Genomic DNA, 21,801 nt, shown 5'->3' on the forward strand with positions numbered 1-21,801 from the left:
TAGTTTGTTTGCTACAATGTCTTTCTCTATGAGCTTACTATCGTAGATAGAATCACTAGTTCCGATTCTTTATTCTCTGAAAAAAGTATCCGTGCGTGATAGAGATACGACTGAAATTCCCTCGTCGCATCCCGTTTACACTAGCATGTGTAAATAAATCGAGCAAGTTTAATGCAAAACTTTTGGTTTACGCTTTATGGTAAATATTTGGTGTACGTCGTATAACTGTTTTATAGATCTAGTAAAATGTTTGGTTTAATTGTGCTAGGTCAAGAGCGGGCATTCGACAGGCGTCCTTGCGACGGGTAAATATTATTGTCTAAGCGGGTTTTCCTTCGTTTGGTGTTTGTACAAGTTTGTGAGTGATCCAGGCTGCGAGAACAGGCTCAACGACCGCGACGCATCTATACTTCTTTTCAACTATGAGATAAGAATTGAGAGACATATCGCAATAATAAGTGTAATTAAAATTTCATCGTAATTTTCAGTAAATAACTTAAACGCCTACTGGTTAACGGATTACATACGGCTTTAGTTAGGTATACCATGTTAGTAAATGAATGAATGGTTTGAAAAAATTTAGTTTTTAAATAAGATTATGAAAGCGAAGTGTTTAAAGTATCAATATATGGTTGTAATTCAGTAGTGCGAGTGTAGAACGACGTAGGTGTGGGTATCGGACTGAGTCGGGGAATCGCGTCGGCAGGACGTGGGGCGCGGCGATGGGCGGCGCGGGCGCAAGACGCGCGTGTGCGATGGGCGGTGCGCACTGTTCGCCGGTTTGCGCTCCGACGCGCACGCATGAAGACCAAGGACCAAGCCACGGATGAGGCGGCGCGCCGCGCGCCTGCCACGCGTCGCCAGGAAAAGCCACCCTTCTCCTATATAGCCCTCATCGTCATGGCGATCCGACATTCGCCGAACAAGCGTCTGACTCTCAGCGAAATATACGCGTTTTTGCAACAGCAATTCGCGTTTTTCCGGAGCCCCTATCAGGGGTGGAAGAATTCCGTAAGGCACAACCTCAGTTTAAACGAGTGTTTTGTCAAGCTACCCAAGGGTCTCGGCAGGCCCGGTAAGGGACATTACTGGACGATCGACCCATCTTCAGAGTTTATGTTCGAAGAAGGATCATTTAGACGGAGGCCGCGTGGTTTTCGGCGCAAGTGTCAGCCCTTGAAACCACAGTTTGGAAGTGGTGGATACCTTTGTGGTGGCGGAGTGGGTGCACTGCCTCCACCTCAGGCGTCGGGGTACGAGCTCGCCAGCGGCAGTGGTGTAGGCGTAAGCAGCGCGCCTTCTATCGAATACGGCACATGTGCCTACACTTCCAGCCAGCAGCTGACCTACGGCGGTGAATACTGCGCGTACGGTGGCATGGGAGAACGGGAGTGGCCGCTCGCATATGGACCGGTGGAGACTGCCTACAGACCACCACCGGCATCGTCGCCGCCGCGGCAAATACAAGATATCATTCCGTCTTACCAGTATGCTGTCACCAACGACCATGGTAAGTTTCTACTATTTCCATAAAGACTTACTTACTACATACTTTAAAATAAAATGTCTTAAAGGGACATCGTTCATATATTTAGAGATTTTCTTTACCGCGGGAACCGCTAGTTTTCCTCCGATAAAAAATATTCCTTTGCCAGTCTCCAGGATGCAAGATAACTCTATGCAATATTTTGATCACTTAAGTTATAAAACCGTGCGTAGATAACAATGTAATATATGTTTTTCCGTGATAAAAGATAGCTCCAGGATAAAAGCCATATACACTTTGCTAATTCATTAAGTTCTGTGCAAACAAATATATAAACAAATGCCATGCTTTCTGAGTCCATGACCGTGGGTTCAATGCCCACATTATTCATAAAAATATTCATCAGTCATCTTAGTACCCAAAACACTAGCTACGCTTACTTTGGGGCTAGATGGCGATGTGTGTATAGTCGTAGTATATTTATTTATTATTATTTATTAATATTATTATTTATTAATCCTGTAAAGCAACTTTATATCCTCTTTGTTTCGGGGGAGATTTGATGTCTGAAAAAAAATATATCTGCTCTAATTAAAAAGGAAAAAAATGAACCGGTTTGTTCAGTACAATGAATTAAAATGCTGCTATAGTGTTTCTTTGTTTTTTCTGGACGTCGTGTAAGATTTACTTACGCGGTAACCCGCTCACCCATATTGGACCAGTGTGGCGGGTAGACACACATTGGTCAAGTCGAAGTCAAATATTTCCATATTTATAGAGATGGGATACTTATACCTAAAGCTATGAAGATTCCTAAAGCACTCTGGTCAAAGCCAGCAATAAAATTAGCGAGGTGTTTTATGATATTAGTGGATGATCTGCTGAGTTTCTTGCCGGCTTCTTCTCGGTAGAATGCCTACTTGAAATAAATGAATTTTAAATTTTGAATTTTTCTAAATTGGATCAACATTCGCCGTCGCTCCGAGCATTGGAGCAGCGTGGTGGGTCTATGCTCTAATACTCTCTTAGGCTCTTACCTATATAAATGAGGTGGTCATCAGTGACATACCAGAAAATAAGCTTCATCATAGTTTGCTAATCATTTTTGTTTACTTTGTACTTTCAGTTATTTTAAAACTAAATAAAAATTAATTTAATTACTGCAGTGATTAATATTGTCAATAACTTTAAAGTTTATATCAGAGGTAGGTAAGTAATATTCAGAGTATGAATTGCTCTAACTTCATAGCTAAATATTTATTAAATGTGAGCCATCACCTTGGTAAATAAAAAAATACTAGTATGAGTTTCTCGTAGGTTTAGGTTTAAGATGGCCAACGTAGTGATCACATTCAACTCACAATTATCTATAATATATTAGTATAAAGAGCAAATATTTTTTGTTTGTTTACACCGAATAGGCTCCGAACATACTGTACCGATTTTAACCATTTCTTATCCAAAAGAAGCTAAACTATCACGAAGCAACAATTAAATGAGGCGTTAATTTATTTTCCGGAGAAAAATTGTAATAATGTAACCCAAAGTAGCAAAACTATTAAAGCAAAAAAACTATTAAAACCATACATGATTACATATGTTTACATACAAAAAAGCCGTTGAGAAAATATATCTAAGTATCAGTTAAGTCTTATTAGCAGCTTTTTTGTTTTAAAATATCATTGGTCGCCGCTAGAAACAAGTTGTTTACGTTAGTACCGCAAGTATTAAATTCTACAGCAATTCTTTAGTATATTTAAGAACTTACCGCAAGGTAAAAAATATTATGAACTATACCTAAACAAAACAGTTTCTTCTTTTCAAGTTTTTTATTATTTTTATAAATTGTATTAAAAAAAATATTTAAAAACTACATCAGACTTTTTTAACAAGAATAAAACCCACCTTTAAAATATCAGTAGAACTACACCTAAATTGAATGCTACACATGCATCTCTCAAATAAACTGTTTCCAAATGATGCTTTAAAAACAAAAACGAAGTCGCGGGCAACAGCTAGTGTAAACATAAATGTATGAACGTTTCATAAGGGCCTGTGATAGGCCTACATGAATAAAGAATTTTTGAATTTGTATTTCAATAATTGTTTAGAAGTTTTTGTATTTCTGATTTTATCGGGTTCGGGGAATTTGAAGGCGTGTGAATTTTACCAGTCCGCACTTAGCCAGTGGACTATGGCCTAATAAAAACCTTCTCGTTCTGAGACGAGACCCGACGTGCTCTGTAGTGGGCCTGTACTGGGTTGATAATGATAATAATGATAATTAAAAAGCTAGCTGTTAGTGTTGCCCGCAACGTCGTCCACGTTTATTTTATGTTTTTAAAAATCTCGCAGGAACCCTTGCCAGGCGTAAAATGTATCCTAAGAATGTCTCAAGGATGCAAATTATTTGTATGAAAAATTTCACCAACATAAGCCGACCGGTCTGGCCGTGCATAGATCATATAGGTTTTTTAATCCCGTGTATACTCTTGTGCTAGCAGATTGTCCGTGATAAATCCTCTGTCAAACACCAGGGTCCAGGATGCAAGCTACATTTGTGCTAAGTTTAATCAAGATCTAAAAATCCTCCAATATTTACAGGATGCTAGCAATTTCTATGTCAATATTCAGTTTTGGTTCTAAGCCATAAATACACATTACGTCAGTGCATAAATATATATATTTTTTCATCCAAACATACGCTCTTTTGTATTTTCCATATTATGTATGGATATGGATGTAATGCAAGCTATTAAAGTAATAGGTTGGTATATGATTGCTAAAATGCCTCAAACCGTGCTCACTTCTCAGTTCTACACACTTGAGTATCGGGAACGCGCTTTGAGTCACTTCAAGTGCTCTGGGTTATCGTAAGTGTTGAATAGCGATTACCATTTACCTTCAAATCCTACAGTAGCTGACGTGAGAGATGCATTCGAGATAAAACCAGATGACGTATGGGCTCTCAGGCTACGCCGTAAATCATGTAAACTTTAAAAGCTTTTGCTACGGTCTTTAAATATCTATAACTGTTTTAGGGCTACTTACCTAACTTAAATGAAAAACCCCTTTTCTATTGTTAGGCCTATTCATAAAATATTTAAATAATGATACTAAACTATACTAAAACTAGTTTTTGTAAAAACGTAGGTATATATTTTCAAAAATGTATTTTTTACGATACTCTTATAATTTCCTTGCCTTTAATTTATTTCTTACTCAAAATTTGCATGGCCAACAGCGGCACCGTTAAATACAATTAAAAACACGACGCAGATAACGGTTACTATTCGCTTAGTGATAGAAACTTAGAGGGTGCCAAAATTCCTTTCAAAGTTCAGAAGTCAGTCACCCATCCATTTACTGACTTAGGTCAATGTTGCTTACGCAGCCGCAATGAACTTAATATTATATTGGATTCCGCTACTAACCCGCTACAAACTTATAGTTAGCCCATATAATTAAAGTCATATTATGTTATAACTTATTGTTGACGAGGGTAAAACCGCAAGGCACATAGGCAATTATAAAATAATAACCATATAAAATCAACGAAAGCCTAAATAGTTAGAAGTAGTTAGAAGTAGTTAGTTAGTACGTACCGATATCGCGTAGGTAAATCGCTACTAGGCTTGCAGAAAAGTTAGGAGCTGCGATCCACTCCAACCGCTGCGTCAGACGTTTAAATAGGTAGGTCAAAGGTCAATACAACCGCTACAGGTACACATTCCAGACAGCTGATTGTAATCAATAGGTAAAGACTAGCCCACACTGTAACATTGCTTTGAACAAAATTATTCCCCATTTAGGCCGCGACCCGATCCGGTGTTTGTGCGAGTGCGAGTATGTGTGTTTATGCAATGGTCCATTCAAAGTATACTTACAAAGTTAAAGGAAGATTTTACAATGCAGTGTAATAAACGGTTCAAAGATAGGGGAGAACTTCGAAACTTCGTAGCTTAAAATTTCAACCGATGCAGTTCAAGAGTATATTCAATTTTTCAGTTTCGTGAAAACATGCCAATTAAATTGTAAAAAAAGCCATAGCGTATACCGTGTATATATCTGAAATAACTATTGATCTTTCGTTAATATGATTTACTTAATTGTATTTAACAAACTTTACCGGTTTGCACGCAGCTACACACAGACAAAGTTTCCGGACCGTGACAATTTAATTTTGTACTTTTTGTTTCGGCAAAGTTTCATTATTTTTTCGTAATAAATACGTCCGCAGCGACCAAAACCATTGGTGCATTGCAATTGCGAAAATAGTATTTTTTTGGGATTTGTCAATTTTCCCCAATGATTTGAAACTTTTTACGGGTGCTCTAAAGGCATAACCAATTAGGTAAACCTACCGAGCACTAGGATAAAAGTCATTCGTCTCGCGTTAGCCGTTTGTATTCCTGTGCAAAAAGTACTCCATGTCCATCTTCAGAATTTCAAAAGTTACAGTATTGTCAAGATTGATTTAGCTGTTAAGCTTGCTACTGTTCCAGTCAGTTAGTGTTATTAATAAATAATTATTTCCCTATGATCAAATTCAATGAATTAGTCACATCAAAAACTCGAAGAGAAAGTGTGTTGAAACCTTTATGTTACTTCTATTGTTGGAGGATGTTATGTCAATTTGCGACTGCACTACGTCATCGTAGTAAAACGCAAACTAGAATCAAGATACATTGTTTGTACCTGCCCAACAGACTTGTGAGTACAGTATTGAATTTTAACACGATTCCGTGATTTCAGTACTAAAAAAACATAAACACTGAAGTTTTTTAACATCCTTGTTGCGTCACCGTATCATATCTTAAGCAACATTATCCTCAGTTTAGCGGGGACGAAGGCATCTCTTTCAAATTATTTCGAGTAAATAATAATAGTAGTTGTAATCTATCTATCTTATACATAAAATATAATTCGTGTATCTCTAAAACGGCTGTGCTGTACCTAAGAATAATACAGATCAAGTCTTGTATTTAAATATGGGTTTGCACTTTGCTTTTAAATTTATCCGAACTATTAGTATTCAAGCCTTATAAATATTTAACGTATTGCTTTTAAATTGTACCTAAATAAAAACTTCTCTAGAAAAACACGAAACGAAACAAATATTTTACAGATGTCACCAAGGGGCTTCCGATATTTTTTTATGACGTTTTGTTTATACATTCCTCATCAAGATATGCAAAATATAGGAATGAATGCCGGCCGCCATGTATCGTTAAATAATTTAATTTTATTCATCAAAACATTTATTTGGGAAAATAAATATTAGGTAAGACTTTGGGTGGATCAGGACATGACACACAACAAAGTATTAATACTTATAAACTACACTATAAGTACTACAATATACTACTATATACTTTAATTACGATATGAAATTGTGGTGAAAGATAAACAGTAATACACGTAATATTATTTAAGGACTGTGGCTTTTGTTGTTGTGTTAAATGATCGCACATCAAATTAATTGCTCTATAATTTTTCTGGTGCGAGGTTTTGTCAATGACGAGTTACAACCCTACCGATAAATAAGTGCCGCTAAGAAATTTAGCGTTCCAGTACTATGGGCTTAATATAACTGCTATTAAGCATACCTTGAACAGGCTTAAATCCTACAGAGTATTATCGCTTACGACCAGAGTAAGCAATGATGCTCTTTAAAAATATATTAAAGCATTGGGTAGGGTAAGCTGGAGAGCAAGAGCGCTTGGTCGTGGAAATAATTTTCCATCGCAGGTCATGCTTTAGTTTAAAAAGAGCTAATTACATATAAAGTTTATTAAAGCATAAATTAAACTGTTAAGTCTAAGTGCCGACATCATCGGCCTACGTTAAATTCGTAAACGTAAATCTATATATATATAAAAGAGAAAGTGTGTGGGTATGTTCCGTATAGGATCCGAAACGGCTGGACCGATTACAATGAAACTTTCAGGGAATCTCCGGATTGACCTAGCGAGTAATCCTGTAATGTTTGGTGACGATCGGAGCACTCCTATTTTTGAACTGTCAAACTGTCAAATGCAGCTTTTATTTACTATGATGATATTCTATTGTTGGGTGTAGATGGGTGTAGATAATGATCTTCACCCGCTCGAGAAGAGAATAGAAAATAATGAATACGGAGAGAAATAAATGATTTAATATATTATGAGACTTAAATTAAAAATTTAATGATGTGAGTCTATTGTTTAAATAAAATAAAGCAAAATCTAGCCCGGCGAACAGGGCTGGGTACACTAGTTGTCTATAAAAAAAATTATACGACTGAACAGGCTGTATGGACAATGATCTTTGTCTGTCCTAAAAGATACAGATAAAAACAACATCACAAACAAAATAGCAAAGTATCTGAAGAGAGTTTTAAATATTTTACCACCCTTGGTAAAGTAAAGGTGTTTTCCATCCGCAGTTAAGATAAAGAACGCCAATTTTTATTATTCATCTTCATTATAAACCCACAACAGGCCACTAGAGGGCAGGGGCACGCTTGCCATGTACGAAGAACTCTCAGGCATGCAGGTTTCCACAATGGGTTTTTTCACCGCTAAAGCACGTGATAAAAGTGCTTAAAACGTAACTTAGATAAGAACTAGGTGCGTCCTAAACTGAATACCAGTCCTAACCACCAGGCCATTACCGCTTCATTATTATAATCATACATATCAAACGAAGACAAATAAAAAACAGTGAATTGATTGAATCAACAAAATTCATGGCAGAATCAAAAAGCACCGTCCTGTTCCACGCACTCGGTGAAACTGAAAATGCAATTTGCAAAGCGCATGGTTAAAGGTATTGATTTATTAAGATTCTACGGGGCTGGAATACTAGGATCGCATGACCAAGTAGAAGTTTGACTTCAAACTAGCACATCTCTCTCCGTTCCCATAAAATCATTCTTCTTTATGTTACTCTGATTAGTTTGAAATAAGACTTGAAGATTATATAAAACCTATTGGTACATACCAAGATAGTATGTGGTTTGTGAAACTTTGGACACTTTTTTTTATTTATTTTATTCCACTACAAGTTAGCACTTGGAACATATTGAATTTAATATAATATTATTATTTAAAATTACTACGATAACATTGACATTACCTATATTATTTAATTAGTTACTTAGATTAATTCGTTGATTTTGTAAACATGTTTAATGATTGTTCTTGTTGTGCACTTTAAATTTCGTATGCTTTAAAGTAGAATATTAAGGAATGTAATATAAAGAAGACCCTATAAAAGCTGATGTTTAGCGAATTAATTTCATTTAATATGTACTATTTTATAGCAGACTAGCTGTTGCCTGCGACTTCGTCTGCGTTTGTTTTTTGATGTGGCATTCAATTTAGTTGTAGTTCTAAAAAAAATAAGTTTGGTATTCTTATAAAAAAAATTGGTGTAGTTTTTAAAAAGTTATTTTTCAATTTACATAGTAACATTATCTTAAAAAAACTGTCTGATCAGTCTTACCTCCTTCTATAACTTACAAAGAATAGTAATCGTTACAGGAAGAATCGAAATCGCATTGTTAGTTAATTCATATGCTAAAGGTTAACGAAGAACATTTCTAATTTTTTTTATTTAGGCCTAGCACTGAAGTCCTCATAAATGTGGCAGCCATTATTTATTCAGTATCGTTAAGCCTCAAATGAGGGGTTTGCGGCTGTCCGCTGAGGAGTTAAGTCCTCTATCTCCAACCACATTCATCAAATCTACACAAATTTTTGGCAAAATTAAACACATATTATACCTCTATAGCACAAACATAATTATTTAAATCGGTTATCATTTGTCAGAGTTATGGTGTAAAATCGTCAAACACTTTCATCCCCTCTCCCAAAGGAACTAAGCTTACTGTCGAGATAAAAATATATATCCTATATTACTTCTAATACTTGTAAAAATATGTGTACATAGTTTCATGAGGATCGGTTAAGTAGTTTTTGCGTGAAAGCGTTACAAACAAACTTACATTGACATTTATAATATCAGTAGGGAAGTAGGGATAGGGATACGGATTCTACCAATTTCGAACATAAACATCCAACATTTTAACATGCATTTTTATATCAAGTGAGAGATGGAGCACGATTTACCTTATATATAAAAATCCACTTAAGGATTCCAATTATGGTGAACGTATATTCTTATATAAGTAACCCAATGCATTATTGCTAAGAGCTATAATAAACAAAACTTAGCCGGCTTATTCTACCTGGGTAAATAGTAAGTTTGATGTCGTTTGTGTCTTCTTAGATCTTTAGTGTTAAGTTAACGAGTGTATTCATAATCAAGTTATTACAAATTTATTATGTTATCAATAAGTAATCAGCTCGCAATTATGCATAAATAAAGTTATGTTAGTAGTTATGAAAGCTCCACAAAGAGTCTTGTGATAGGTTAGGTTTGGTTAATTTATTATTGCCCCAAACTGTAAATTGTTATTGCCTTAAATAATAATGATAATCTTGTAGAACGAAAAATTAATTCGTATTTAAGGGTTAACAAACCCTGTATTATGGACTATGCCAGGAGTATCTAGACTATTAAGTAATTGGTAGAAGAATTAGATTTACCGATATAACACAGCGAGTCGCGAAGCTGAAGTGGCAATGAGCGAGGCATATACCTCGAAGAACCGTTGGGATCCGAAGATGCTGGCATGGCGACCCCACACCGGTCTACGCAGCGTAAGTAGGCCTCCAAAGAGGTTGAAGGACGACATAAAGCGAGTGGATGGGTTCCGCTGGAAACAAGCTGCCCACGATTGTGGAATCTAGAACTTCTTTCAAAAGACCTACGCCCAGCTGTGGACATCAATCAGATTTATTGATGATCATAAATTATTACCTTAACAATTAAAATCAGCACATTAAAAAACTGATTGAGGTTTTAAATAAAACTTTCTCGAAACGAAAATGATCTCTTTGCATTTATGCAGTCTTAGTTAACGGCTAACGAAACGACAAGTAACTAGCCACCTCTAGGCTAAGAACTCGTTTTAAACAATTAACAGTCAGTCGTTGTATGACTTCGCAAGAAGCATCGCTTCGAACTCATGTAGCCTCAATGAATTGCTAGAGAAATCCCAAGCGATCTCGTAGCAGCTGTGAGTATCCGGTTAAACAACCTTCTCGCGGTTCTGAACGATAACCCCTGTCCGCGTAAGGGGTTCTTTATTCATTAATTCAAATCGTTTACTCTTGCCACCTACCAAGTTATTAGGAACGCGAGGAGGTTGCACAGTTCTTTTATCTTCGCCACACACAGAGTCGCCATTTAGATAAGTGCAGGATTCCCACTGCCAATTTAGATGCCTTCTTAGCTTGCTAATATTATAATACTATTATAAATCCGAAAATTTGTAAGGATGGATGATGGACGCTACTTCTTTTACGCAAAAACTACTGAAAGCTTTTTTAATAAAATTGGACAATAATATAGGTTATCTACATTATATAATAAAGTTAAATATATTTAAAAAAAAATATATAAAAAATAACCACAAATCATAATTGCTTGATCGGAACTTAAATAAACGACCCATGATATTGAATGGAGAATTCAACGTCGATTTTTCAAAAGAAACATCAAAGGTTTTTTGATTTTTTAAGGATCACATCGATTTAAATATGTCAGACAATAAAAATGAAAGTGTAACAAAATACGGAACTACAATTGAAGAAGTTTTTTTGATGATTAAAATGAATTGTATCCTTTGTAGAATACGATAACGAAAATAAATAATTAGATTTATATGAAATTAATAAATATTAACTTTAATTTGTAGCTTCTTTCACATTCAGTCTACAAACTCGATCCCTAATAACAACAAATACTACATGATACAATATATATATATATACAATATATATATATATATATCTAATTCTATATATATTATATATGGTTGCTGAGATGAATTCCATGGCGTTAGGCATCATTGAATTGCACGGCTTCCCGCGCGAGTCTTCTCCACTTTTGGCGGTTGGTAGCATGTAGAAAGTATTCCACCACAGTTGGCTGGGTCAACGATTTCACCGTATCTGTCCAACAAGTAGGTGACCGCCCTCTTGCCCTTTTTCTTTTTAATTAGGATTGACCAATGAAGTTTTCAATTCTGTCGTGTGGTCCACTCTTTGTTTTATACACAGTTTAATTTTTTTTTGTTACTAACGGACCCTCGCGACTTCGTCAGCGTATGAGTCAGCTTAAAAAAATAGTCGTTTATTGTCGCGGACTATTTTTAGAACTTTAAAGAAACAATTTACCTGTGTGCTATATTTAGTGTTGCTTATAATTAAATTTTGTTATCATTTCTAATTATTTCGATTCCGACATACTTCCGTTCTTTTGGCGATAACGTTTACCGTTTCACGCACGCACACACACACATAATCCCGCAGGAACTAATTTTTTTCTCGGGGTAAATAGTAGCCCGGGGTAATATGTCTTTCCAAAAAATCACCTCTATCTAAAATTCCGTTGCGCGGATTTTAAAAGACAAATGCGGAGAAAATAGCGATGCTATCCTGTAGGAGCTGTTTACTTTTCCGGGATAAAAATAAGCCTATGAGATATTCCAGACTATATTGTATGTCTCTGCCAAATTTCAGCCAAATCGGCCAGCGTTAAAGCGTAACAAACATCCATCCATCCATCCATACATACATACATCCAAATCCTTAATCAAATAATTGGACTCAGTATCGATGATAAAGCATCCCCCGGTCAAAATTTTCAAAATATATTTAATGTACAGAAATCTTCCAGTTACACTTTATTATAAGTATAGATATTATAATTTCTACAATCGATAGTAATGTTAGCGTTTGTTTTTTATGTTGGAACGTGCAAATCTTAACTACCGGTTGTGGAAGGATAAAAAATTCTTTAAAATTTCAACCTCAAGAGGGTGACTTAATAACGGATGAAACTCTGTATGATAGTCCGTCAAGATATTATATGGATAATAATTCGTAAAATTTTAGAATTACTGTTTTAGGATTAATAAAAACCGCCTTGTGCTTTGCGCCACCAAAGAGGAAGAAAGTTAACACTTACATTTGATAACACAAACCTAATTAGATAACAATTACCTAACTCACATTCTAATTAAACCATATGGGATGAGCTTGGTCAATCTAAGCTCTGTAGGTCTACTACCTTCTTTATAAGATTAACCTGCGCCAAGCAACAATAGCCCCTATTAATTAGACAAATGATGATGACTTTGAAAAATAACTAAGAATACAGAAATTATTATTATATAGGTACAGATACCAGACAGGTATCTAAGTATAATATATTTTGCGAACATACACTTTTCACAACATCAAAATATAGGGTTAAAGTAATAAATTATGGTGGTTTCAGTTTAAATATTTTTCACCTCTTTACAATCATGAAACCCTAGTGGTATTGCAATGTAGTTCTAGAACTAGGATGCGCTATACGCAGCCTATATTCGCTAATTCAGACATTATTAAGGTCACGTTTTGTTGTGTGCTGATGTTTCGTTGTGTGCATTGGTGTCGCTACAACTGAGATAGGGAGGGTGGTACTGACAAACATAAAACGAGCTCTGACTAACATTGTCGACCTAGGGCTAGTATGCATGCCAAGAGATAACTATCTTTACCCGTTACCCGTATTTTTTTATAGCAATAGCGTAGCGTAGACATAATATTCTCGCACATGCTAGCCAGAACCAGATATACATCGATATCTCCAGAGTATTTATGGAGATATTGATGTATGGGTACGTTAAACTGTTAATCAGTTTAACGTACCCATACCATAGGGAAAGATAGATAGTGGAATACTTATGTCGATGTGCTGGCAGGTTTTGACCCTGGATAGTAACGCTCTACGGGCAAAAAATGCTGGATGCATGAAAGCTGTGATAACACCGGACTTAGGTACCTTCTAGGTTAGCACTAGCATCCCATTTCAGATTGAATTTGCCAGATCGTAGTCAAGGCCTAAGTAATCAGAAAAAAAATCAAAATCCTAGTAAGGGACCCTCATCACAATGATCCATCATATAGGATTCCGAAGAATAAATGCAACACTCCAAGTCAGCGTTTCAATGGGCTCGCCCGTAAACATGACCTATATGTCAATGCGAATGTTGTTGTATCGAGAAGGTTCGTATGTGTGCACTGTGCATCTAGATTTAAGCTCCTCACGTTTGTGGGATGCTGGTGTTGTTGTATCGTACTTGTGGGGCTATATAGCAATTGCTACGTTTTAACCGCAACAATAAAACGTAAATAATATAGAAATTACTTTTTTAATTATACGGACAAAGCATAGTAAAAGTTTATTTTGAAATATTTCCTTGAATCTAATAAAAAAAAAATAGGAAAACGGTTGACCTTAGACCATCAAAGCTGAAAAGTATGATAGAAGTTTCATAAAGCTATATATTTCGGATTATTAAACTTTAATTTAGAAATTTGGATTCTTAGCGGAAAGTTAAAAAAAATAACATTATTCAATTATAGAAAACTATCTGTTACCCGCGACTTCGACTGCGTTTGTTTTTGTTTTTCGAAAGACATGTGGCATTCGATTTAGGTGTAATTCTACTGAAATTTTTAAGTTGTGTATTCTTATATAAAAAAAAGATTTGGTGTAGTTTAAAAAAAAATCACATAATAAACAATATCTAAAGAGAACTGTCTAATCAATCTCAGCTCCTCCTATCTCTTACAAAGAATAGTAATCGTTAAAGGAAGAATCCAAATCGCATTATTAGTTGATTCATATGCTAAAGGTAACGAAGAACATTTCTGACAACTTTAAAATTCAAATTCAAAATTTCTTTATTCATGTAGGCCTATCACAGGCACTTATGAAGCGTTCATACATATTTGTTTACATAATTGTAAGGGCATGGTGATAACTTCGTTCGCCAACTTAAATCTAAAGCTATGAGGCTTCCAAACGCGCCCTAGTCTAAGAAGAGCCCACAACAAACTTAGCCGGGTTTTTTTTTTTTTGTTTTCTCCATCTTCCAGTAAATTTATATTAAATTCACACCCAAGCTTTTTTTATCTTTTAAGTAATACTTAATATTATAAGAGGATTTTTCTGTAAGCTTACGTTTTATATAAACTTTGAACTTATTGAGAGACATCTCAAATATTTCATTTGGTAATTTGTTATAAAATAATATACAATTGCCCTTGAATAAATTTGCAATTTTGTGTAGCCTAGTAAACTACACAGTGAGTTTATTTTTGCTTCTAATATATATATTGTTACAGTCCATTTTCTTTTTAAATTTTGATATATTTTTATGGACATAAATTAAATTTTCATATATGTACTGACTATGCACCGTCATTATTTTAACTTCTTTAAATTTATCCCTTAATGACTCTCTTGGGCCCATTTTATATATCGCACGAACAGCCCTTTTCTGCAGGACGAAAATAGAATCTATATCAGCAGCATTACCCCATAATAAAATGCTATAGGACATAATGCTGTGAAAATAACTAAAATACAAACTCAATATTTTTTTCACATCGTTTAATTTTAAACATCAATGATGTATCATCAGCAAACAATACTATCCCGTGATTTTCCTCAGCCAGGTAAGGAAGGTCATTCATGTAAATGAGGAATAGAAAAGTTCCTTATATAGATCCCTGGGGGATACCAAATTTCACAAATGACCCGTTAGACCGCCTTCCGTTCACGTCAACTTTTTGAATTCTATCATTAAGATAGGAAATCATTAAATCTAGAGCTATGCCCCGAATTCCATACTGGTGTAATTTCCTGATTAATGTTTCCTGTTGTACACAATCGAAAGCCTTGGACAAGTCTCTAATTGCTATAACTTTTGAATGAATCATCCGATTTTCACGTGGTTAGCGGCATTCGATGATGCTTATTGAGTCCTTTGAAGAATTCTAGATCAAAAATCATTCAGAGGAAATTTTTCAAAATTATTCACGTTTTTCAGAATTTTTCGTTTTCGATATCTCTCGAACGAATCGATTTTGAACGGACCGGCGGCGATCGACGGAGTTTATGAAGCTTAAGAGCTGATTATTTTTTGGGATTGATCGGTAAAGTCGTTTAAAAGTTTTTCTAAAAAACAGTTGTTAAAAATTTTTATTTTTGAGATTTCTCGGAATCTATCGGTCCGAATCGATCTCAAAATTGTAGAAAATCTAAGTTTAGTGAAGCCCTTTCGAATGCCGCCAATCGCGATCCAATCGATCAAGCCGTTCAAAAGTGATGAGAGGTTTACATACATACATACACACACACACACATACATCGCCGGAATAGTCAGGAAAGCTTTCTAGGACCTCAAAACGTCGACATCTGATGAAAACTCAATTTTCGAAAAACGGGGTGAAACCAATTACTTCCCAAGTTTTGAAAATTTTTAATTTTCTTAGCGGGAAGTTAAAATAAAAAGTGTGTGCGAGTAACCTTTACGCGCGATTGAAGTAAAACTTTTATTTTTATTAATTGATGAAAGAGTAAAATTTTTCTGAGACTCCAACATTTCATTTAATATTTTCTATTTCATTTTATTAAAATTGATTACTATCACTTTCACATTTTATAAATATTTTCATTTGTTAAATAGAATAATTGAGAGTAGAAAATTGAAGGTAAGATCAGCACATGTCAATATAACCTTGTCATTGAATATTATAGAATGTCGCAATCGTCAGAAAATTTATTAATAATTAATTTATTACAAAAGTAATCAATAAATAAGTATATTTATAAAATTATGCTAAGAATGATAAGAATGGTTCATAAAAACGTACCTGGCACTCGGTTTTCAGCTGTCATTACTGAAAATTAAAAAAATTCCGCCACAACATCAGTAACGTCGTACGTTTAGGTTTTCATCGATGAATGAATTTCACTTTCATTTAGTAAGGGAGGGACAGAAAGTACTAGCTTTATCTCTTTCAAGTTTTTGAGTGCCTAGGCTGTTATCGGCTAAACAATGGAAGCACCTATCGCATTTTATGATGTCTTAGTAAGTAAAGCTCTATATTAGATCAATACCTTCGTATCGGCGCGGTGGCGACTTCAGCGATATCAAGCGTTTATTGACTTCCAAGTCGTTTTCATTTAGTTAGTGAAGGAGAGGATGCTATTGCTTTATCTCTTTCAAGGCTTTAGGTGCGTAGGCTGTAGAGGACTAGGACATTATCGGCCAAAGAATTGGAAAATCTATCACGTTTTATGAAGTATTTTTAAGAAAAGTTTTATATCAGATCAATACTGTCGTGCCAACGCGGTGGCGATGTCAGCAGCGTCAACTGTGTATGGACTCCAACTTGTTTTCATTTAGTTACTATAGGCAAAGTTGCACTAGCTTTCTCTTTCAAATAATCTAGTACCTAGGGGTTTCTCGGAAAAAACAATGAAAGCGTCTATCGCGTTTTATGAAGTCTCAGTAAGAGAAGCTCAAAATTAAATCAGTACCATCGTACTGGCGCGGTGGCGACGATAGCAAAGTTAAGTTAAGTAAAGTCAAACGTTTATTGTCTCTAACTCGTTTTCATTCATTAACTGCTTGAGGAAAATGCAAAGCCCTCTTTTAAGTTTTCCAGTCCAAATCAGCATAAGCTATGGAAGAACCTGTCATGTTTTATGAAGTCTTAGTAAGATAAGCTCTATATTAGATCAATATCTTAGATCCGGCGCGGTGGCGACGGCTGAAACGTCAACCGCATTGACTCCAACGCGCTTTCATTCCGTAACTGAGGGAGAGAATGCACTATCCTTATCTCTTTCATGTCTTATAGTAACTAGACTGATATCAGCAAAATAATGAAAGGCTATTTCCATCATGAAATCTTGATAGGAATGCTCTATGTGAGATCAACACCTTCGTACCACCGCGGCAGCAACGACAGCAACATTATGGATGTATTGATTCCAATTTGGGGCATCAAAAACAACAGGGATGTTTAGATAGTTTACGTTTTATGACATACATTTGTCAGACCATCAATAAATCAAGCATCAGGCGAAAGACACACTCTAACGTTACTCTGTGGTTTAAAAGTACCAAAAAAAAGTCTGTTTTTATACATTGGTCGTTCAGAGTGGTAATGTTAATTTATTCAATAAAAATGGTGTCTAAGAACAGAATAAAATGGATATTATGGCCCCACACCAAATGATTTTAGGGGATTTTGGAAACATACAAAGACATGAAATAATATGTCGCCTATACCCGTGTGCGTCAGCAGTGTGAGCGGGCCAGGAGAGATTTCGAATATCTTCAAGAACCATTTTTTTTAACCGTAAGGGGTAAATCCCCGGGCCATGATAGTCTTAGGGCCAATTTCACCAATAAACTCGCAACAAGGCATCAGCCAAAGGGGCATCAAAAACAACGGCGTTAACACAATTTATGTTTTATGATATATCTCTGACAGACCATTAATAAAACAAGTATCAGGCGAAAGACACAGTCTCACAGTACTGTGTGTTTAAAACTACCAAAAAGAAATGTCTGTTTTTAATACATTGGTCCTTCAGAAGCGTAATACTATTTTATTTAGTCGGTTAACATGTTAGACGTACAAGGTTTTTATTCGATAAATGTCAAATATGGAGGCTTGATTTGAAACTTTGCTGAATTTCTAAATGTTTTCTTTTTCAATAATATTTTACATAGATGGCGGCAAAACTAAGATTTTTTTTTTACTTTTGTTTTTTAATGATAAAAGCGAATGGACTGTTGTTCAAACGACCAAAAAGAAATGTCTGTTTTGTAAACATTGGTCCTTCAGAAGCGTAATACTAATTTATTTAGTCGGATAACATATTAGACGTAAAAGGGTTTTATTCAAATACTAGCTGAACCGCGAAACTTCGTCGGCATCAAATCGGTTATTATCGGTTTCAATATCTTAGAAAAACCAAGAACCTAATTGCAGCACCACCTACCGGGTCCAGTTTTTTTCCAAACTATATACGCGGCCGGGCGGCCCTCGGCATTTTTCATTCTTTTAACTTTTCTAAACAACCGACGTAAATTCTAACAAAATTTGGTTGAATTTGAATAACTTAAAGAGGAATTTGCAGGTAAATAATCAATTTTAATAATAAAACTATTGATTTGGAGAAGGATTAATATCATGATAGGAATTCAGTTTTCAAATCCTCAACTATTCATAGGCATGAAACTACGTCAATCTAAAACTCTCTCAGTTGGCCTTAAAGCGTAAAAAACATCCATCGATCCATCCATCCATATTATTAGGATGGTACGCATGCATTCTATCGCTGTCCCATATGCCTTGCGACTTGCTGTTATCTGTGAAGAGTTATTTCTTTCATCCCCGACAATCTATCGGAGGATATAATTTATCAGATCTTCATTAAAATTACACAATACATGCTTGATAGTATAGTTTATTTGAAAGTGTATATACTATATATATACACTTTCAAATAAAAAAATAATTATTAAAATCGGTTCAAATTAAACGGAGCTATAAAGTAAAATTGATAAAAAAATTCATGTCCTTTCCCGGGAGAAGCATATTGTTTATCGGGATAAACAGTAGCCTATATGTTGACCAGGAATATTAGTTACAACTATACAAAATTTTATTTTAATCCGTTCAGTAGTTTTCACGTGATGCCCGGACAGACAGACATACAGACAAAAATTAAATAAAAATATGTTTTGGAATCAGTATCGATTATAAAGTATCCCCCGGTCAAAATTTTCAAAATATATTAAATGTACAGAAATCTTCCAGTTACAGTTTTATTATAAGTATAGATTGGATAGAAGCAGGCGTAACTTTGCGGAAATCCATTCCGCTAAGCTTAATTTCCATACGGTTTTTATTCGATAAATGTCAAGGAGGCTTGATTTGAAATTATACTGATTTTCTAATTTTTTTTTAATAATATTTTACATAGATGGCCGCAAAATTAAGATGTTTCCGTATGTTAGCGTTCACTATAATAAAAAATTAGTAGAGGGATTAATTTAAAATTTTTACACAACATTACATTTCTATAAAAGAATGTTTGTGTATACCTGTTTTCTTTTTCTTTTTGTTTTTCACTCCGAGTTCTATATAGATACTACAATAGAGAAAATAGGAATTATATATTACACTGAGCAAAAGTATAGCCATATAAATTAAGTGATTTATTGGTCAACTACGTATCACGAGTTCCTGGTACGATTCCCGGTTCGAACCAAAAATTGTTAAGTATTGGGTTTTGTATTAAGAAATTCTCAGAGCTAGACCGGAATTAGGTAATCCAGCCTAAACACAGTCTTGTCCATTCCCGTTCCTCGAAATGCACGTCAAGCTGATGATAATCGTTAAAAACCATCAATCCGCTTTAGGGAAGCATGGTGGGTCTATGCTCTTAACCTATTCCGATAAACAATCGTCCTGCTTAAACACATTCTTGTCCATTCCCGAGCCTCAAATAAGACGTTAAGTGGTCTAGGCGATATTCGTAGGTCGTCTTTATCTTATCTGTCTAAAACAATATTTCCAAAAAATTGTGTTAATCTAGACATATGCACCATGGCTAAACATCTATTATATATTTAACGGACCTATACACCAGCAATTAACTTTAGGCCCGTCAGGAAAGATAATCACTTGTTGGCTCGTGGTAGGCCACTCGTTTACACCAACAGTCCGTTAAAGCACTTAACGGGCCGCTAAAGTAACAAACGCCCGTATTTCATTAGGCATTAGGCTGCTTTTAGGCTGCTTCTGAGAAAACAGCATTTTCTGTGGAAACTGCAAGAGGGCGTGTTTCAGGGGTGGATCCTGATTTTATGGACTGTGCGTACATAGACAATTCCGGTAATACTGCAACAAGTGGGCCCTACACAAATTAGTACACACACATATTACTTGTATGTAGTGAATGATCTCACACTCCTTGATGTTTATGAACTCCTAGTAATTTGGTGTGGAATTTAAAGGAAAGTGGAGGTACTAGTACCTGAATGTGGGCGTGGTCGAGAGGGCGTGTTTGAGGGGTGGGTCCTGATTTTATTGAGTTTGCGTACATAGACAATTCCTGTAATACTACAACAAGTGGACCCTACACATATTAGTACACACACATGTTACTTGTATGTAGTGAATGATCTCACACTCCTTGATGTTTATGAAGTCCTGGTGATTTGGCGTGGAATTTAAAGGAAAGTGGAGGTACTAGTACCTGAATGTGGGCGTGGTCAAGAGGGCGTGTTTGAGGGGTGGGTCCTGATTTTATTGAGTTTGCGTACATAGACAATTCCTGTAATACTACAACAAGTGGACCCTACACATATTAGTACACACACATATTACTTGTATGTAGTGAATGATCTCACACTCCTTGATGTTTATGAAGTCCTGGTGATTTGGCGTGAAATGCAAAGGAAACCGGAAAGGGGGCGTGTTCAAGAGGGCGTGTTTGTGGGGTGGGTCTTAATTTTATGGACTTCGCATACATAGACAATTCCTGTTATACTACAACAAGTGAACCCTACACCTATGAGAACACACACATATAACTTGTATGTAGTGAATGATCTGACGCTCCTTGATGTTTATGAACTCCTAGTAATTCGGCGTGAAATTTAAAGGAATGACATTTTAAGTGGAGAAGTTTAGTACCAGGAAGTGGGCGTGTTCAAGGGGTTCGTCCGAATTTTTTTGTTGATGCACACTAAGAATTGTTCATGTTGTAACCTCATGCACACTATGTTAACCCCGCTCAAATTTATATACAAACATAGTTTTTTGTATCCATAGATCTTGACGAATCCTCCTCGCATTTATTTCCTCCTGATAAATCTTGTGGCTAGATAGTCATATCTAAAGAAATGGCTTTTTAACGTAACATCGCAGTTGTCAGAGTTGAAATTAGGAAAAGTTTATCAAACGTATCATTATTAGTAGTTTATCAAACTGAATGTTAAAAAATCCTAATTTAAAGCCACAGCGCGACCCTATCATCAAAAAGCGTTTTCGAGAGGTTGATCAGAAATGTATATGAATGTTATGAATGTGGTACAATTAGGAAGGAGTGTGACATATTACACTTTTTCGGAAATCGCAAAGCTTTTAGACAGCAATGCTCAATATATATACATATTGAATAACCTTTAATATTTTCTGAGTACCTACAACTAAAGTACACTATAGAAATATCCTGCCTAGTCATTTTCATTAATTTATGTTAGAGTTATCAAAAAATAACATAGTGTGTAGTGTGTTAGTAGTGTCGTCAAAGTGTCGTAGTGATTTTTTAAA

General features: G+C 35.4%; 1 protein-coding gene across 2 annotated transcripts in view; it reads left to right on the top strand.

The window, feature by feature from the left end:
- The first annotated feature begins 798 nt into the window (after positions 1–798).
- The window catches only part of LOC120636209 (forkhead box protein F1-A-like), a 42,855-nt gene continuing 21,852 nt past the window's right edge, over positions 799–21,801 (top strand). Inside the window, exon 1 of one of the 2 annotated variants that reach the window (XM_039907570.1) lies at positions 799–1,510. In XM_039907570.1, the coding sequence (XP_039763504.1) occupies positions 802–1,510 (709 nt within the window). In that variant the 5' untranslated portion in view covers positions 799–801. The remainder of the gene's footprint in view (positions 1,511–21,801) is intronic. The other variant, XM_039907569.1, reaches the window with a different exon arrangement.

This window comes from Pararge aegeria, chromosome Z (genome assembly GCF_905163445.1).
Source record: "Pararge aegeria chromosome Z, ilParAegt1.1, whole genome shotgun sequence".
NCBI lineage: Eukaryota > Metazoa > Arthropoda > Insecta > Lepidoptera > Nymphalidae > Pararge > Pararge aegeria.